The sequence below is a fragment of the Pteropus alecto genome, unplaced genomic scaffold (genome assembly GCF_000325575.1).
Source record: "Pteropus alecto unplaced genomic scaffold, ASM32557v1 scaffold86, whole genome shotgun sequence".
Lineage (NCBI taxonomy): Eukaryota > Metazoa > Chordata > Mammalia > Chiroptera > Pteropodidae > Pteropus > Pteropus alecto.
Genome location: NW_006442109.1, coordinates 20,115,671 through 20,131,198, shown reverse-complemented (window position 1 = coordinate 20,131,198; position 15,528 = coordinate 20,115,671). Strand labels below are relative to the sequence as shown.

The 15,528-nt window shown below is 43.5% G+C and overlaps 1 protein-coding gene across 1 annotated transcript in view; it reads right to left on the bottom strand.

The window, feature by feature from the left end:
• Positions 1-15,528, bottom strand: part of GNB5 (G protein subunit beta 5) — a 42,868-nt gene that overhangs the window by 2,893 nt on the left and 24,447 nt on the right. Inside the window, exons 5-10 of the mRNA XM_006920352.3 lie at positions 11,807-11,939; positions 6,978-7,121; positions 4,887-4,978; positions 3,781-3,829; positions 1,840-1,936; positions 754-920 (exon numbers count right to left, since the gene is read on the bottom strand). Coding sequence (XP_006920414.2) covers positions 754-920; positions 1,840-1,936; positions 3,781-3,829; positions 4,887-4,978; positions 6,978-7,121; positions 11,807-11,939 — 682 coding nt within the window. The remainder of the gene's footprint in view (positions 1-753; positions 921-1,839; positions 1,937-3,780; positions 3,830-4,886; positions 4,979-6,977; positions 7,122-11,806; positions 11,940-15,528) is intronic.

Genomic DNA, 15,528 nt, shown 5'->3' with positions numbered 1-15,528 from the left:
TTCAAGACCATCTTCAAAATCCTCTTCTGCCCCCAGCCTATGCCCAGCAATCTTAAACTATTACGTCACATGTTTATCCAATCCTAATTAAGTCTTTCCATCAAAAGACCTGACTTAAACCCCTAAAACTTCATAAATATTTGTCTTTGCTCTCCCCTTCTGAGATGCTACTAAGACTGTCAAGTTTGTGATCTTCTACACTGAGGTCAGCTTTGCTTTATGAAAAGGTTATTTTCGTGGTATCTCTGGGGAGCCAACATCTGATGAAGCCATGGAGCTCTTTGAGAATTTAATAAAAGCCATGACTCTTCCTGGAAAAATGCACACACACGAAATTTGGTATGTTATTTCATGGGCTTAATGGGCTTCCTTCTGTGGTCTTCACAGGGGTCTGTGAGCACAGAAGAACCTTGTACTCCTTGGAGGAGAGATTGCCAAGCTGGTTTTTCAAAGGCTAAACTCAGAAAAATCAGACTTTTAAGGTCAAAAGGAAACTTTTAGGTCACCTACCCCAACTATTCCCTCAACTACATGCTGATACATAGTTATTTAACCTATGTTTGAACACTTGCATTGATGGGGGACTACTATCTCTCCAGGCTACTCATTCCTTCTGTGGCTAAGAGCGGAGATGAAATTAGAGCTCTACTTGCCTGTCTGGGCCTCTGCCTTCTTACTCTGACCTCTGCTTTCAGGAAGGCCAGTCACTCCTCCACTCACACAGAGTAAAGCAGAAAAAAAGATTTCTCTTACTCTTAGGGTATGATCCCATGATCCTGAGCAAAAAGCAGTCCCATCAGGGGAAACTCGTAGAGTACTAACACGGTTTTCATGTCCAAACAGGATGGAGACGCGGGACCCCTTGAGAACATCCCAGACATTGATGGTATAATCGTTGTAGCCAGCAAACAGCAGTCGACCTTAAAGCAGGAGGATATGATGGTTATTAAACCAATTCCTTCCTGTTTCTCTTTTTGTGACTCTCACTCACTTGCCCACCCATTTGTTTGTTCGTTCGTATGTCCGTCCGTCCGTCCATCTGTCCATCCGTCCGTCCGTCCATCCATCCATCCATCCATCCATCCATCCATCCATCCATCCATCCATCCAGTAAACAGTGATTTAGTTCCCATTCTGTACCAGGCACTGTGATTTGCCCTGGGGATTCAAAGAGGAGAAAGCACAGCTGCTGCCCACTGTGGATGGGGAGGGTGGTGGTGGGCAGGCAGACACATAAATCATTGTAGTACCATGTAGTAAGGACTATAATGGAAGTTCTCAGGTATTGTGCTGTGTGATCATAGAGTAAAGTAAGGGAGATCAAGGAGGGCATTGCAGAGGAAGTGACATTTAAGTTGGCTCTTGAGGGCTGAATAGGAGTTTGCCATGCAGATGAGGGAAGGAAAAGATGTTTCAGGTAGCAGTAGCAGCATGCATGCCCAAAGACTCAGATGCAGAATGGGGGTGGGGTGGGGCTGAGGAATTATCAGTGCTGCCTTAATGGTCACTAGCAGCCTCCCCAGCTCCAAAGGCAGAGGTGCCACGATCTTCAGAGCATTGAGAAAGAGACTCTTGATTCATCCCATCCACTTCTGAAAAAAAAAAGTCCCTTTTTGAGTACGAAGGGCAGAATGGAAGGCGGGGAGGAATTTCTTAAAGGCACTGCATGTAAGAATGTTGATCCGTTATGTCTTAAAGAACAGTATTAGGAGAGCACAAAAGGAGACCATTTAGCATATCAACCTGCAGGAAGTTTAACTGAGGGGCTGCCTGATAGAGAGCTGGGTTTCATTTAGGTCTTGTATTACAGTCCTGGGAGTTTCTGAAATAAAATCTTACCACTGAGGGAGAAGTCCACGCTGGATGCTCCGAATATGATACTTTCTTTGGAATAGATGGCGACCTCCCTGTCTGCCCGGAGGTCATAGAGGCGACACTGGGGGTGTAAACAGACAAAGACACACTTACTTTTGGCTCCAGTTGGTGAAGCGATGACCACAGAGCTACCAGCAGGTGCCAGTAGCTTGTGTACTTTTTCAGGGATAAAGGAAATACTCTTTCATTTTCTCTCCTAGAATTTTCTCTCTCAATCCTGATTCCTATTAATCTCAAAGGATCAGTGGAGATTTAAAGAAACAGCAAATATAGAAGGTTTCTTTGGGCAGTACAAAAACAAAAATGAAACCCATCTTTTTTCCTGATAAAGGATACATTTTCATTGTAGAAAATACAAAAAAAACTCAGAAATGCATAAAGAAAGAAAGAGAAGTCATCCTGAATCCTAGTGGTAGTTACTAATACCTAGGCTAGTTCCTTCAGTCTTATTTCTATTTTATGTCTGTATTAAAATGGGATGAATATTTGTTACTCTTAATTCGTATCACAAAACTGCCCTCTAGAAGGAGAGGCTTGACTCAGCCTTGTCTAAGTTTCCTTCCCCACACAATCACCATGGTGCCTTTCTCTGGCAAATGAGCATCTGATCATTTCAACTTGTATTTCTTGGATTAGAGGTAACTTTGAAAACATTTTCAGTTGTTTACTTGCCATTTTGGATGTACTGCCTTATAAACGGCCTGCCTTTTATCTCTTTTTAAAATTGGGGTATTTGCCTTATTGATTATGCCACGCCATTCATATCGAAAGTATTTCAACTTGATCTGTTATATATGTAGCAGGGATCTTTTCCAAAATGTAAGCACTTATATATTGTTATATATTTTTGACCTACAGAAGTATTAAATATTTATTATCAAAATTCTCAATCTATTGCTTTATAGTTTCTTCCATAATAGTAAATCAGAATGAAACCCATTATTTAATAGGATATTTGATATTTTCAGGGCACAAGAAGGTATTTTTTTCTCTTGAAAAATCAGTCAACATGATTTTTCAATTAGTATCAAAGGCCTTGAAACAAGGTCTGTTTTTAAGTCAGTAAGTTCACGTCTGAGAATTAATTCAAAGGAAATAATGAGAGGTTTCCAAAACATTTACTTGTAGTAGTGTTTCTAACAGAAAAGAAAACCTTGAAAAAAAACTAAATGTCCCCAAATTGAAGACTGCTTAAGTAAATGATGGCATGTCCGTAACATGAAAAACTATTCAATCGCTAAGAAAATACAATGTAGAAAAATTCTACTGGCATGGGAAAATGTTCACAATTTATTGCTAAGTGAAAAAAGCAAATTAGAAAGCATTTAGTTTTTAAAAAAAAGAGAGAAAGGAATTCACCTAATTTTGATTTTCTTGGGTATAGGGAAATTAAAGTAATTTAATTTTTCCCCAAGTTTCTTCATTGAATATATGTTACTTTTGTAATTAGAAAAAAGTTAATTAATTTTAATTTTTCTTACAGTTGACATTCAATATTATATTAGTTTCAAGTGTGCAGCATAGTGGCTAGACATTTATATAACCTGCAAAGTGATCCCCCCCGTAAGTCTAGTACCCACCTGACACCATACATTAAGTTGTTACAGTGTTATTGATTATATCCTCTATATTGTACTGTACATCCCTGTGACTATTTTGTAACTGCCAATTTGTACTTCTTAACCTTCACCTTTTTCACCTACTTCCCCAACCCCCTCCCATCTGGCAACCATCTGTTCTCTGTATTTATGAGTCTGTTTTTGTTTTGTCTGTTCATTTATTTTGCTTTTTAGATTCCACTTATAAGTGAAATCAGATGGTAAGAAAAAAAAGTTATTTAAAAGAAATGAAATGGTCAACAGATCTCTTTCAAATAGGCAAGCTCTCAGTAACTTAGAAACATACCGTAGCGTCATCTGATCCTGAGGCAAAGGCATCTCCACTAGGGTAGTATCTGCAGAGAGGAAGTTAGGGGAGAAAGCACTTTATTTAGAGTGGTGATTCCCAATCCTGGGTGCCCATCAGAGCCATCTGGGAAGGCTGTCCCATGCTAGGTCCTTGGAATCGGAATCTCCACTTCTGGCACACAAGGACCACTCGCTACAGAGACCAGAAAGGGAGGTTTGTCTGGCAGACCTACTGGTCTCTAGTTTTTCCTCCCTGTAAACAGGGGCACTGACACTTGTCTTACAGAGTGTTGATGAGGAGTAAATGAGATAATATATGTATCTGCACCAGGCACTGAATACAGAGCAGGTCCCCGTACCCGTAGTTTTTCCTCAGTCACATACCTCATTCCCAAGACTTGGCTCAGAGCTCAGGAATAAGAAAGTGGTTCTAAACTCAGACACTGGAATTATGTACACAGAGCCACATGCAGATCACTGCACCGACTATTTACCACATGGGATGCTCTTGGCAAGTGACTTTCCTCATCTGAAAAGTGAGGATGATAATGCACGTTCCCTGTTGTAAAGATGAAATAAGACAGTATATACAAAGGATGTGGGATGGTGCAAAATAAAAAACATTCACTAAATGATGATTATTTCTATTATAGTCATTCTCTTCTCCGTAATCAGGCTTCCTAGAGAGAGGGAAGCCTAAGTTGAGACCTGACAGAATAATGGCCAGTAGAGGAAGAGGGTCCAAGGTAGAAGGAAAAGCATGGGTGAGAGAATGCACATTTTAAAGCTGTATTTCATGAATACACAGGAAAGTATCTTGTTAACAACTGTATTCTTGGTTCCTGGAATAATGTCTAGCATATAAGTAAGTGTTCAATACTTGTTGAATGAATGAACAAGAAACACTGACTTGATAATTAAATTAAAATTCCTCAAGAGATCTGAAGTGCTGTTCAGGCCCACCACAGATCAGACATTCCCACTGGGGAAGGCCTCTCTCAGCCAAGTAAACTGAGCCTGGAGGCGGTTCCTGTGGGCTAAGTATTACCCCAGCTCAGGGAGCGTGGAGAACGCAGAAGCAACGTGAACATTCTACTCACTGACCGGACACTGTTGATGTCAGATTCATGTGTTTCAAAGGCCTGCACGCACTGGCCGGAGCGCATGTCCCACACCATGGCTTTCTTGTCACATCCCTACAAATGCAAAGTTACCCAGAGTTATGGCCATTGCAAGGACTGTCTACAGACAGGCATGGATTTCCGTTATGTAACAGAGACCATTTATTTGCCATCAGTAAATGGCTGACAACATACGTTTCTGAGACTAGCTTTACCTAAAGCCACTTTCCTCAACTAATAAGCCCTCAGGAGGCTAGAACTAGGTCTTGAGGGTAAGAGAAGGACCCAACTTCCCACGATAGCATGTTTTCTTTTTTCTCACCTTTCTGGGTGGGTGCAAAAGCTCCAGAGCCTGCTTCTCATCTTCCCCAGGGACATTTTCCTTCTTTTGATTTTTCCCTTTCCTTCCTCACTCTTCTGTTTCTCTGCCTCAGAGGGGAGGGTAGGCATACAGTGGGTGTACAGTGGGACTTCCCAGCTTTGTCTCAGGTGTCTGGGAAGCCCTGAGAACAGGTGGAGCACCAGGTGCCTTTGTGCCATCTCCACCCCAGCAGCATGCATGACTGGGAATCGGCAAACTAGGAGCCCAGTTGTGGCCTTACCAGCACTTAGCTGGTGCCTGGGTAAGTCATCTCCTTGGGCCTCTGCCTCAACACCTGTGAAGTGAGCACTCTCTGGGGGTTGCTGACATGACCAGAGAATCACAAACATGAGGCTCTCACGTTATATTATCATGATTCTAGGAGAATTTTAACAGATTCCTATAGAGCAGTCCTGTTGTCAAGCTTGGGTAGTATATATAGACTCTCAATGGTCAAACAGAAAAAGTAATGGCTTAAAATTGGTGTCCAAGTTGTTGGTTTCAACTCAGAGGAAAGGGTGGGAAGAGGTACCATATCTCAGAAAGACCTGCTGTGGGGTTCAGCACTCTGAGTATCTTTACTCAGAACGTAGACAAAAGAATCAGGAGTGTCTTCTAATCTTTAGAGGACACTAAATCGGATGGAGTTTAGTGCTCTGAAAGAGACAATATAAGTCACAATGATATCGACAATTTGAGTAAACAGTGTATTTGAGGAGAGATAAATACAGTTACACAAAGGCCCAGGAATGAAACACATACACATATGGCCAAATATCCAGGAAGAAAATTGGGCTCCCTGCTATTTAGAAACCATAGAGCCCTGGCCTAATGCCCAAAACTAAGATGGGAGCACATTGGAGCAAAGGGCTCTTACGTCTTCCAGCTGCAAAGGTCATTCGACGGTGTGTAATTGTCATCCTCCTCACCACTATCTCCTGACTGAAGTGAAACAGGGCTCAGGGTCACGTCGGCCAGCTCAGTTCTCCATTCTTATTCCCAGCTGTCTACAGAAATGCTTGTCCCTCCCATGTGCCTAACACATTGTAAACTCTTCTACCTACTGCTCAAAATATCCTAGGGAAGTGGGTTGTACAAATATTATTGTGTCTTATGCTTAATTTAAAGATGATGAGATTTAGAGTCACTAGCAAAGCTGGAACCTGGTTATCCTCTTATTCTGGTGCTCCTCTCTGACACTGTGGCCTTGTCTACCTCTCTAACCTTCAAATGCTCTGGGATTAAAAGGGGCCTAACGGCCGGCAGGAGTGGAGTGGGAGAGCATCCCACCACCCCCAAAGCCTTGATCACACCATAGCATTGCCTCGCCTCAGTACCATCTGACTAGACTGGTGCCCTTGTGGCTGTCTCTTATTCTCTCAGATGCTAACTTCCAGCTATTTATTTGAGGAATGACATTTTCAAATGTGACAGATAGGCTGAGTTGCAGTATTCATTCATACCAGGAGAACATTCCTGATCCCTCTGTAGACAGCTACATGTCAGTAGCAGAATGGGAAACCTTCACATCCCAGCACTATAACTGCCTACCAAGGACCACCACTGCTGTGAAAACTCAGGGTGCAGTGGGGAGCTGAGAACAATTCCTGCGGCCCCTTCTAGAGAAGTGTTCAGTCTAGACCCAGGAATTGACAAGAACTGCCGCCACAAGCCTCCCTAGAGGACCCCTAGAGATCTTCCTTGGTTCTTTACCCCAGACACGAAGGTGTTTCCTGTTTCTGAGGGGGCCAGGTCCAAGCAGAGCACGTCGGCCCCGTGCCCATGGAAACTCTGCAGCAGCTGCCCACTCTCCACGTCCCACAGGGCACACGTCCCATCACCGCTCGCCGTCAGGATCTGCCCACAGAAAAGAACAGGAAGAGCACTGTTGTCGTTATTTCTTCTGTCAGGTGAAAGACCATGAGATGCTTAAAGTTCTACAGGGAAAAGAAGCCCCTTAAACAAGCAAGACACACACCCTGCTAAATCTGGATTCCGGTGCAGAAGTGTTTTTCTAGTACTGAGAAAGAAAAAGTCCATTTTTGACACCTGCACTGTCCCTAAGCTGTGCTTCTGTGCCTACTCTCCTCCAGAGTCTGAAATCCGGGACACCTCCCTGCTGTACCCGCAGGGCTGTATGCCTGCCAGGCATGTAGGAAGTGCTCTGGGAACGTTGCTAAACAGAACCACGAATAGCTCCCACAAGCAGCCACGCACCCACTGTTCTGCAGGCCAGACACATAAAGTGCTTCTCAAACATTAATGGGCACCCCAGTCGCCAGGCTGCTTGCTAATACAGTCTGGGGTGGGGTCTGAGATGCTGTAGTTCTTACAGACTCTCAGGTGATGCTGATGCTGGTCACTGGATCCCACCTGGAGCAGCAAGGGTTGAGGTAGCATTTTGTTAGACACATTATCCTATTGCTGCATCTTCCCAGAGCAGGGAGCCCCAGAGGCTCCCCAGGGCCACTGAGAGGCCCTGACATTCATGCGCACACAGGGCCAACAAACAATGGCTGTGTGCTGCCCACATCCAGGTGCTCTGCTAGGCATTAGGGTTTGCAGAAAGATTGGGTCCTAGTCTCTACTCTCGTGGAGCTCAGTTTCAAAGGATTGCCTCTTAGAACTGAAACCAACCTAATTCCCTGTCCTCGTGTTAATCGCTGTCAGAACAGGACATACTTCCCTGGTGCTATGCTAAACGATGCTGAGACAAAGTAAAAATAACCTAGCCGCTTACTACAGGGAACACCTGCTCCTGCAAAATAAGACTGTGAACCAACGAAACTCCTTAACAAGACTAATAGCTTGCTCATCAAGACTCACTTCATGACCCTTACTTCATAAGGCTCACCAATCCAAAGCTGTTATGTCATCAACCAGTTTCCTGCCTCGAAAGACCCACCTTAAAATCCCACCCAACTTGGACCCTGAAACCCTCCAAATACCCTTTCCTGATTTCTCCATTTTGAGATACTGTAGAGATTCTGCCAAGTTGGATTCTCCCTTGCTGTGGGAGGCCTAAGAAACTTAGCATCACTGTAAGACAAGCTTTTCTGGTCATTCCATTAGATAAGACAGTGATAACTTAGAACAGAATGTGAGAAGTGACTGAGATACAGATAGGCCGCTAGAAGGGGCACCTGCTCAGGAAACATCTGAGCTGGTCTTGGAGGATGAGTGAGAGCTGGCCAGGTGAAGGGGAGGGGACTAGAGGGAGCTCACTGCAGGTGAGGCCTACCTCTGCACTGAATGAAAGGTGTGCCTGTGTAGAGTGAGGACTTTAGCCTGTGGGCAAGAAGCCACGGAAAGCTTCCAAGCAGAATGATACGATCAAGGGTATATTTTCTGAGAATCTGTCAGGTCAGTGTAGCTATCCCTCAGCAGCCTCTGTATAGCTTACAAGTTCAAAGCCTGGCCCATATGGGGAAAGAAACACTGGGGCGCCTGGAAAAAGGTATGGGGGCAGAGCTAGGGTTTTAATTTTTGTTACTGCCATTTTGTGTGAGGCTTGGGCTCTGGCTGAGCATAACTTCATGGAGTTGGGAGAAAGGCAGTGGGATCCAGGGCTCATGGGCTCATATACCCGTCTGACTGCACTGCAACATCCCGGAGCCAGCTTGGTCCTGAGAAGCCATGGAGGGACAGTGGGGGTTAAGCCCCGGATAGCAGAGCCTCCCTAGCCCCACCTTCTGGCTGCTCCCAGGTGATAAGATTTTTTTTTTTTTTAATAATAGTCTGTTTTAATATAAACAATTGTTGGAATCAATCAATGTTCATTTCAGGAAGCTTCTTGTCTGAATCTGAAGGCACAGCTGTGTCTGTACCCTGCTCAGCAGCCTGAGGGCCTGGGCTCTCCTCCATCCACTGGTCCATTCTGCTGTTTTTTCTGATCCTCTTTTGGGGGTTCCACTTTGGGTTTGGGCTTTGAAATTATAGGGCTACAGATAGACTCTCTCTCCCTCCTCCCTGTTCTCTCCCCTTCTCTCTTGCATGCTAGGCCTAGCGCTTATGAAGAATCTCCTTTGTTCTGCAGGGACAGAACTCATTTCGAGGAGCGGGAATCTGCTTCCACTCTGGCTTTGAGCCTGCAGGAAGCCTAGGATCCCTTCATAGGCAGGAGAGGTCACTATGGAGCTTTCCTCTGATGCAAGAGCTGGGTGAATTCTGTAGCACTCAGGCTTCTTAGACACGACCCCCAAGGCCCTCCTCGAAGCCCCCACTCTGGGGTAGCTCTCAAATTTGGGGAATTTCTAAGGCTGCAAAGCCCCTGCAGCTGTCCATGGGACTCCTTCCAGCCTCAACTTCCCTCAAGTGTACATCCGACAAGATGAGCAAGACTGGTAAAAGTAGCTTATGAACACACAAGACTTGGACCGTGTCTTAATTTGGGTGCTTGTATTTTGTAATATGATACAATTTCCTCCAATCCTTCCAGGCCCATGCCCACTAGTGGATGCTCCACCCAATTCCTGTCCTAACACTTGCAAAGGGTCAATAATCTCCAATCTTTTTTGAGACATCAGGTCTAAACAATCTGCTTTAAATGATTACCATAGTTTAGCTCTTTAATTTGAGAATTTTCCATACTATACTTTGCAATCAAAGCAATGAACAGTTTTTAGAAGTTAAATTTTTAAAAATATTTTTGTGATCTTTGTTATAATAGGTGTATAAATAAATTTAAAAAACCAAACATTATGATAAATGAACTAAACAGAACTTTCATTTACTGTCACTCATTTATTCTGGAATGTAAAGCATTTGCAGGTTTACTACCATAGTCTTATACCAGCCACTTGAGTTTTTCTTTTTTCATCCTAGATTCCAGAGAGGGAAGGAAGTTTAAGGTTTATTAATTTGGTACCCAAACCAGGCCATGCATCTGAATCACCTGTGAAGCTTTGTGTTAATATTAATAATAAAACAGTAAGAGCTAACACATTGATATTTACCAGGGACTATACTAAGTATTTTACACAAATCATCTCATTTAATCCTCAGAAAACCTTATGAGGGAGGAATTTATTACCATCCTCACTTGCAGGTGAGAAAAATAAAACACAGAGAATGAAGCCTTGCTTAGGACGGACCAGCTAGAACACAGTGGAGCAAAGATTTGATCCCAGCCTTCTGAGTCTGAGCCACGATGTACCCTGCAGAGGTAGCCAGTGTAGCCAGTAGGACTTTCCTCCATTACTTCCATCTCTAGCTCGCTGCTCGTCAGGAAGAAAGCACTTTCTACTTCACAGGTGCCTCCTTTAATCCCCACATCCATACAGAGTGAGGGTGATGGGTTTGCACCAGACACTTCAGATGCCTGACAACCCACCATTCTTGCATCCGTCTGAGCTTTCCTTCATCCAGACTAAGCATCATCTGTTGCTTTGGGGGGCTCCTCAGGCTCAAGGGGCATTGGTTCAGTGCCCCCTACTAAAAGGGTCTGCAAGGCTCCTAGTCACAAACAACAGGTGTAAACACTGCACTCCAAGCCTGAACACCCACCTTGTCAGCAATTAAACAATTATTCAGTCACCTGGTCTCCCTGCCACCAGCCTTCCCTCACATTCTGACATTAGTCAGCTGAAGCCAGAGTGGGCTATGGAGGGCTTTAATCTGACTTAGATACTCTCCTCCTTAAAAGAGACCCAAATCTGATCCAGCGCAGCCCCTGCAGTGGCTCCCCTCCATCCACGGGGCCAGCCCAGGCATTCAGGGAGTCTGAGATCTGGCCCTGCCCATGTCTCAGGCTGCCTGCCTCCTACCGTGCTCCCCTCACTGGCAATACCCCAGCCCTCTAAGGCTGGCCCAGGCAAACCTTTGCAGTAAGTTTGTGACCACCCCTCCTGCTCTGAGCTCGAGGTTCAGCCACAACTGGTTTCATTGAAGGTCCCTAAGGACAGAGACTGAGACTGCTTCCAGCCCCAGAGCCAGGTAGTATCTGGCAATGTAGGTAGTGGACACCTAGAAAGGGTTGCAGAATAGATGTTAATAAATAAAAAACATAGTCAAAGTGTTAAAGTTGTATTGTTTTCACTTTGTGGTTTATTCAAAGTAGGGCACAGATTTACTATCTGAAGCTTTTTCTTTTTGCATTTGTTAACGCGGAAGTGCAAAGTAGGTTCAGTGAGGTGAGTAAACTGCAGAACTCTGAAGCTCAGCAGCTCAGTGAAGTTTTACACATGTAAGTACCTTGGGACCATCTCTCAGACCGGGAGTCAGGAATTCCTACCACCCCAGAAAGTTCCCTGATTCACTCCCACCCCCACCAAATCAACTGCAGGAGGATCCTCAGTGGTATGTAGTTTATCTCAACTCTATCAAAACCAAGAGCCCTGATTTTCCTCATTTCTGATTTTATTTTAAAAAATAATAACAACCAATGAGGAACAAAAGGAACTTCCTCTTGAGCCAACCACTGGAGCACACCTTCCTGTTAACAGGGACACTGGAAAAGCTTCCCCTCCTTGCAACCACTTGAGTTCTCTCCCACTTACCCTGCTCTCCAGCAGGCCGACCCATCACGCAGGCCCCTTATTTACCTGCATGTCAGAGTTGGTGAAGCTGCAGGCTGACAGGTAGTTGGTGTGCATGGCAACAGACTTCTTTTTGGCAGCCATGTTTTCATTTTTGTCAAACGTCAGTGGATACACAGAACACTTATTATCCAAACCACTAGTATGGAAAGAAAGAAGTGTCAGATGTGGATAGAGGGCAATAGAATATGTGTATACTTTCTCATCCACACAAACTTTTCAAGTATGACGTTTTCGGCCACAACAGTATAAAGGTGGCATTATGTACTTCTTTCTTATTGCTTCATTTCAGGAGGCCTCTTATGACAAGGCTGGTGATGCCAACTTTGCTTACTTGGTTAAAGGGGGGACCATCAGATCTCTCCATGGTAAAGGCGATTCATTTGTAATTAGTAATAATCCGTGGTGTGATACTTTGAGACCATGCAAACATCCTGTTTCCCAACAACCTTTCATACAATGGCTTCAGCATAAGCCTGACTTAATCAAATACTACTTGAGGAGTACAAAATGGTGATCTTCTAATTTGATAATTCCCTCTGCACTTATTAGATGATATTTTTCTGTAAAGAACCCCCCTTTCGCTAGTATTTCGCCATGGTACACCCATGGATTCCTTTTTCTCTTAAACTGTGTTATGATCCATTACTATCATTATTCCATGCGATGCTCAAATTGTCCCAGATTTGGACAGTGGGGGGCCCATCAAACAGCTCCTGTTTCCCTCTGATATAATTCTATTGGTTCTGGAACATTTCCTTTCTTTCTAGAACAAGAAAATACCCTAGGCTCACTTTATTCTTGTCTTGCCCCAGACCTAAAATCAACCTTGCTCCAAGGAACCCTGCTTCCTTTTAATGAGGAATGATATTTAGGAGGGGGTACCCTCTTCTGAGGCCTTTGGGGACCCTTTTGCCTTTTTAACTGCTTGGAGCTGCAGGTTTAGACTGGGGTAATCTATTATCAGTAATTAGCTTTGACAAGCTTGTTCTCACGTGGATGAGAACGATTTGTGCTTGTCTGTGGCAAAGAACCAGCACGTTGTGGACCAGAGGCTTCCCTGACGCTTGGTTGCCCATGTTGAAGCTTCAGAATAATTTCTGTAGCTCTGTCAGGATACTCATCGCTTAGGGTTATTTGCATTGCTATGAGAAGTGGAGAAGTTCTGCAGTGTGATGCATTTCGTGTTGAGTCTCTGCTTTGGTATCTAATTCATTTTGTGATCTTGGTTGTTTTCTAGGTCCTCTGAGCCTCAGTTTGCTCAACTGTAAAATGAGTGGATCCCACCCACCTATCACAAGGGGCTGTTGTGAAGATTACATAAAGAGTTCAGAATAGCCTCTGACACAGGTTATATGCTCAGTAAGTGGTCATTGTTATTTTTATAGTCTTCTTGCTTGGAGGCAAGCACTATGTTTTATTCAACTTTGAATTTCCTTAGGCTACTTGGTCCAGTGCCTTGCACACAGTTGCTCATAGGAAGTGTATAACACCTGAATGAAGGCTTCTTGGGGAATATGGCTCTGAAGTAAAAAATATTTACACACACATATAATCAATTAACACTTTTGTTTTGAGAAGGGATTGTGTCAATACTGTTGGAGTTTTAGCTTTCAAGTTTGGAACCAACTTGACCCAGAGGTAGACCCAGGAGTCAGGCAGATGGAGATAAAAATATCACCATTATTATCTATGGACATTAAGAGGATGTGGCGTAGGTGTGGGTCTGTGTGATAATGGAGTTACGGAGATGTCACAAAGCCATGGTTGAGAAACACTATTTTAGATTATCACTAGAAACTCAAATTAATCACAGTTGCTCTTAGCAATTTTAAGGGAGGGTCTGAGTAGGAAAGGGAGATGGTGCTTTTATGTAAGATGAGGATCCAGTGTTTCTCAGTTTGGTTTGTGATGCTCTCTCTTCATCCACTGAACCCCATATTTTAAAAAATGCTTTCAAAAATATTCACACTTTGAACTTCATAGCTTTGGTTTTCATAACAACCTGTGAGGCTGCCACCATATGCCAGGGTCCAGGGAACCAGAGAGGACTAAGATTAAGGCACCGGCCATCCCTCTACTCTGAACTCTCTGTGTGTCAGGTTGTAACCAGAAAGTTATCTACCTGGGCCTTGTAAAACTGTTCTCTCCCCTAACTACCCCTCTGCTCTCACAGACATTCTTCTACTAGGTTCCATATAGTGAGGGTGAAAATAAAAAATAGCCTATAGCATCATTTTCTAAACTAATGCTGAAGACATTGTTCTTACGTTATTATATTCATTGTATACTGTGGAAGGATCTATCCAATATATTCTTTTTGTTGTTTAGAACCAGACAGCTGATACCTCAATATCAAATATTGAGAAATTATGTAACCCACCCAACTCTATGCATTTGCTAAAATTAATTCCCAGTTAGAAACATATTATCCTAGATAATATCCTAGATAACAGCCTCACAGGTTGTTATGAAAACCAAAGCTATGAAGTTCAAAGTTTGTTGTTTTTTTTTAATGTAGAGTACTTATCATTTCTACTGAGTAGTGAAGAACTAACCTTACCTAATGAGAGGTCTAGCCTTTGGCCCCAGCTGCCTACTGAGTAGTGAAGAACTAACCTTACCTAATGAGCCTTTGGCCCCAGCTGTTGGAAGGTGATCTCAGGCTCCCTGGGATGTCCTGCCTGATGGGAGTGTCTTTGTCTGTCTGGGGCTCTGGCTACCCAACAGCCTAACAGAGTGATGTGTGATGGGGACTTTGGGACACACCCTATCAGTTCTGACCTGTGGAGAAACTAGAAAGTAAAGGTATTAGCCTGAACCTCCAGAAAAGCCCGGAGAGTGTAAGTCAGCCGTGTGTACAACATGTGATCAAGCCCTTAGAAAAACTCTGGACACCAAAGGCTCGAGAGAGCAGCCCCGGCTGGCAGAACTCTGTGCACAGAGTCACACGTGGTAGCTGGGAGGAGGTAATACCAGCCCCTCCTGGACTCTGCCTTGTGCATCTCTTTCTTTGGCTGGTTTGCACTGTACATTTTCACTGTGATAAAACCATGAGACTAAATACAGCACTTCACTGAGTTCTGTGAGTCATTCTAATAAATTATTGAGCCTGATGGTTGTTGTGGGGACCCCTGAATTTACAATTGGTATCTGAAGGGAGGAAAGTCTTTTGGGGGCTAGGCTTTCTGATCGTACAGCTGGCCGAACTCCTCTGCACCTACAGTTGTGGTATCTACATATAAATGTGTTACATATGTGGCATTTACGAAATATATACATATTCATACATATGTACTTATGTGTATATGTGCAGCTTTTATTGTGGTCACCTCATATCCTTTCAGGAAGTAGGGATGAATTTTATATAAATATCGCTTCTAGTTATAAAATGGAGAAACAACCTATTTTTGAGTTATTTAAAAAATTGAAAAATATGAAACACATGTATGTGAGCATGGGTTCCAAAGACACACTGGGTCTTGGCAAGTGGAAGAGAGAGTAAAAAGATGACCCCAAAGCAGCCGCCCAAAGAGAGGGACATTGGGGGTGACGGATGGTATGACTCTGGATGGAGAAGGTACCAAAGTTTTTGCTTGGAGATCCAAGCAAAATTTGGAATAAAACTTTTTTTTCCTAATTATAAAAATGATATATGCTTATTTTTAAAAATTAAAAGTTAAGAAAATTATAAAGGAAGAGAAAATACCCACAGTCCCATTATCCAG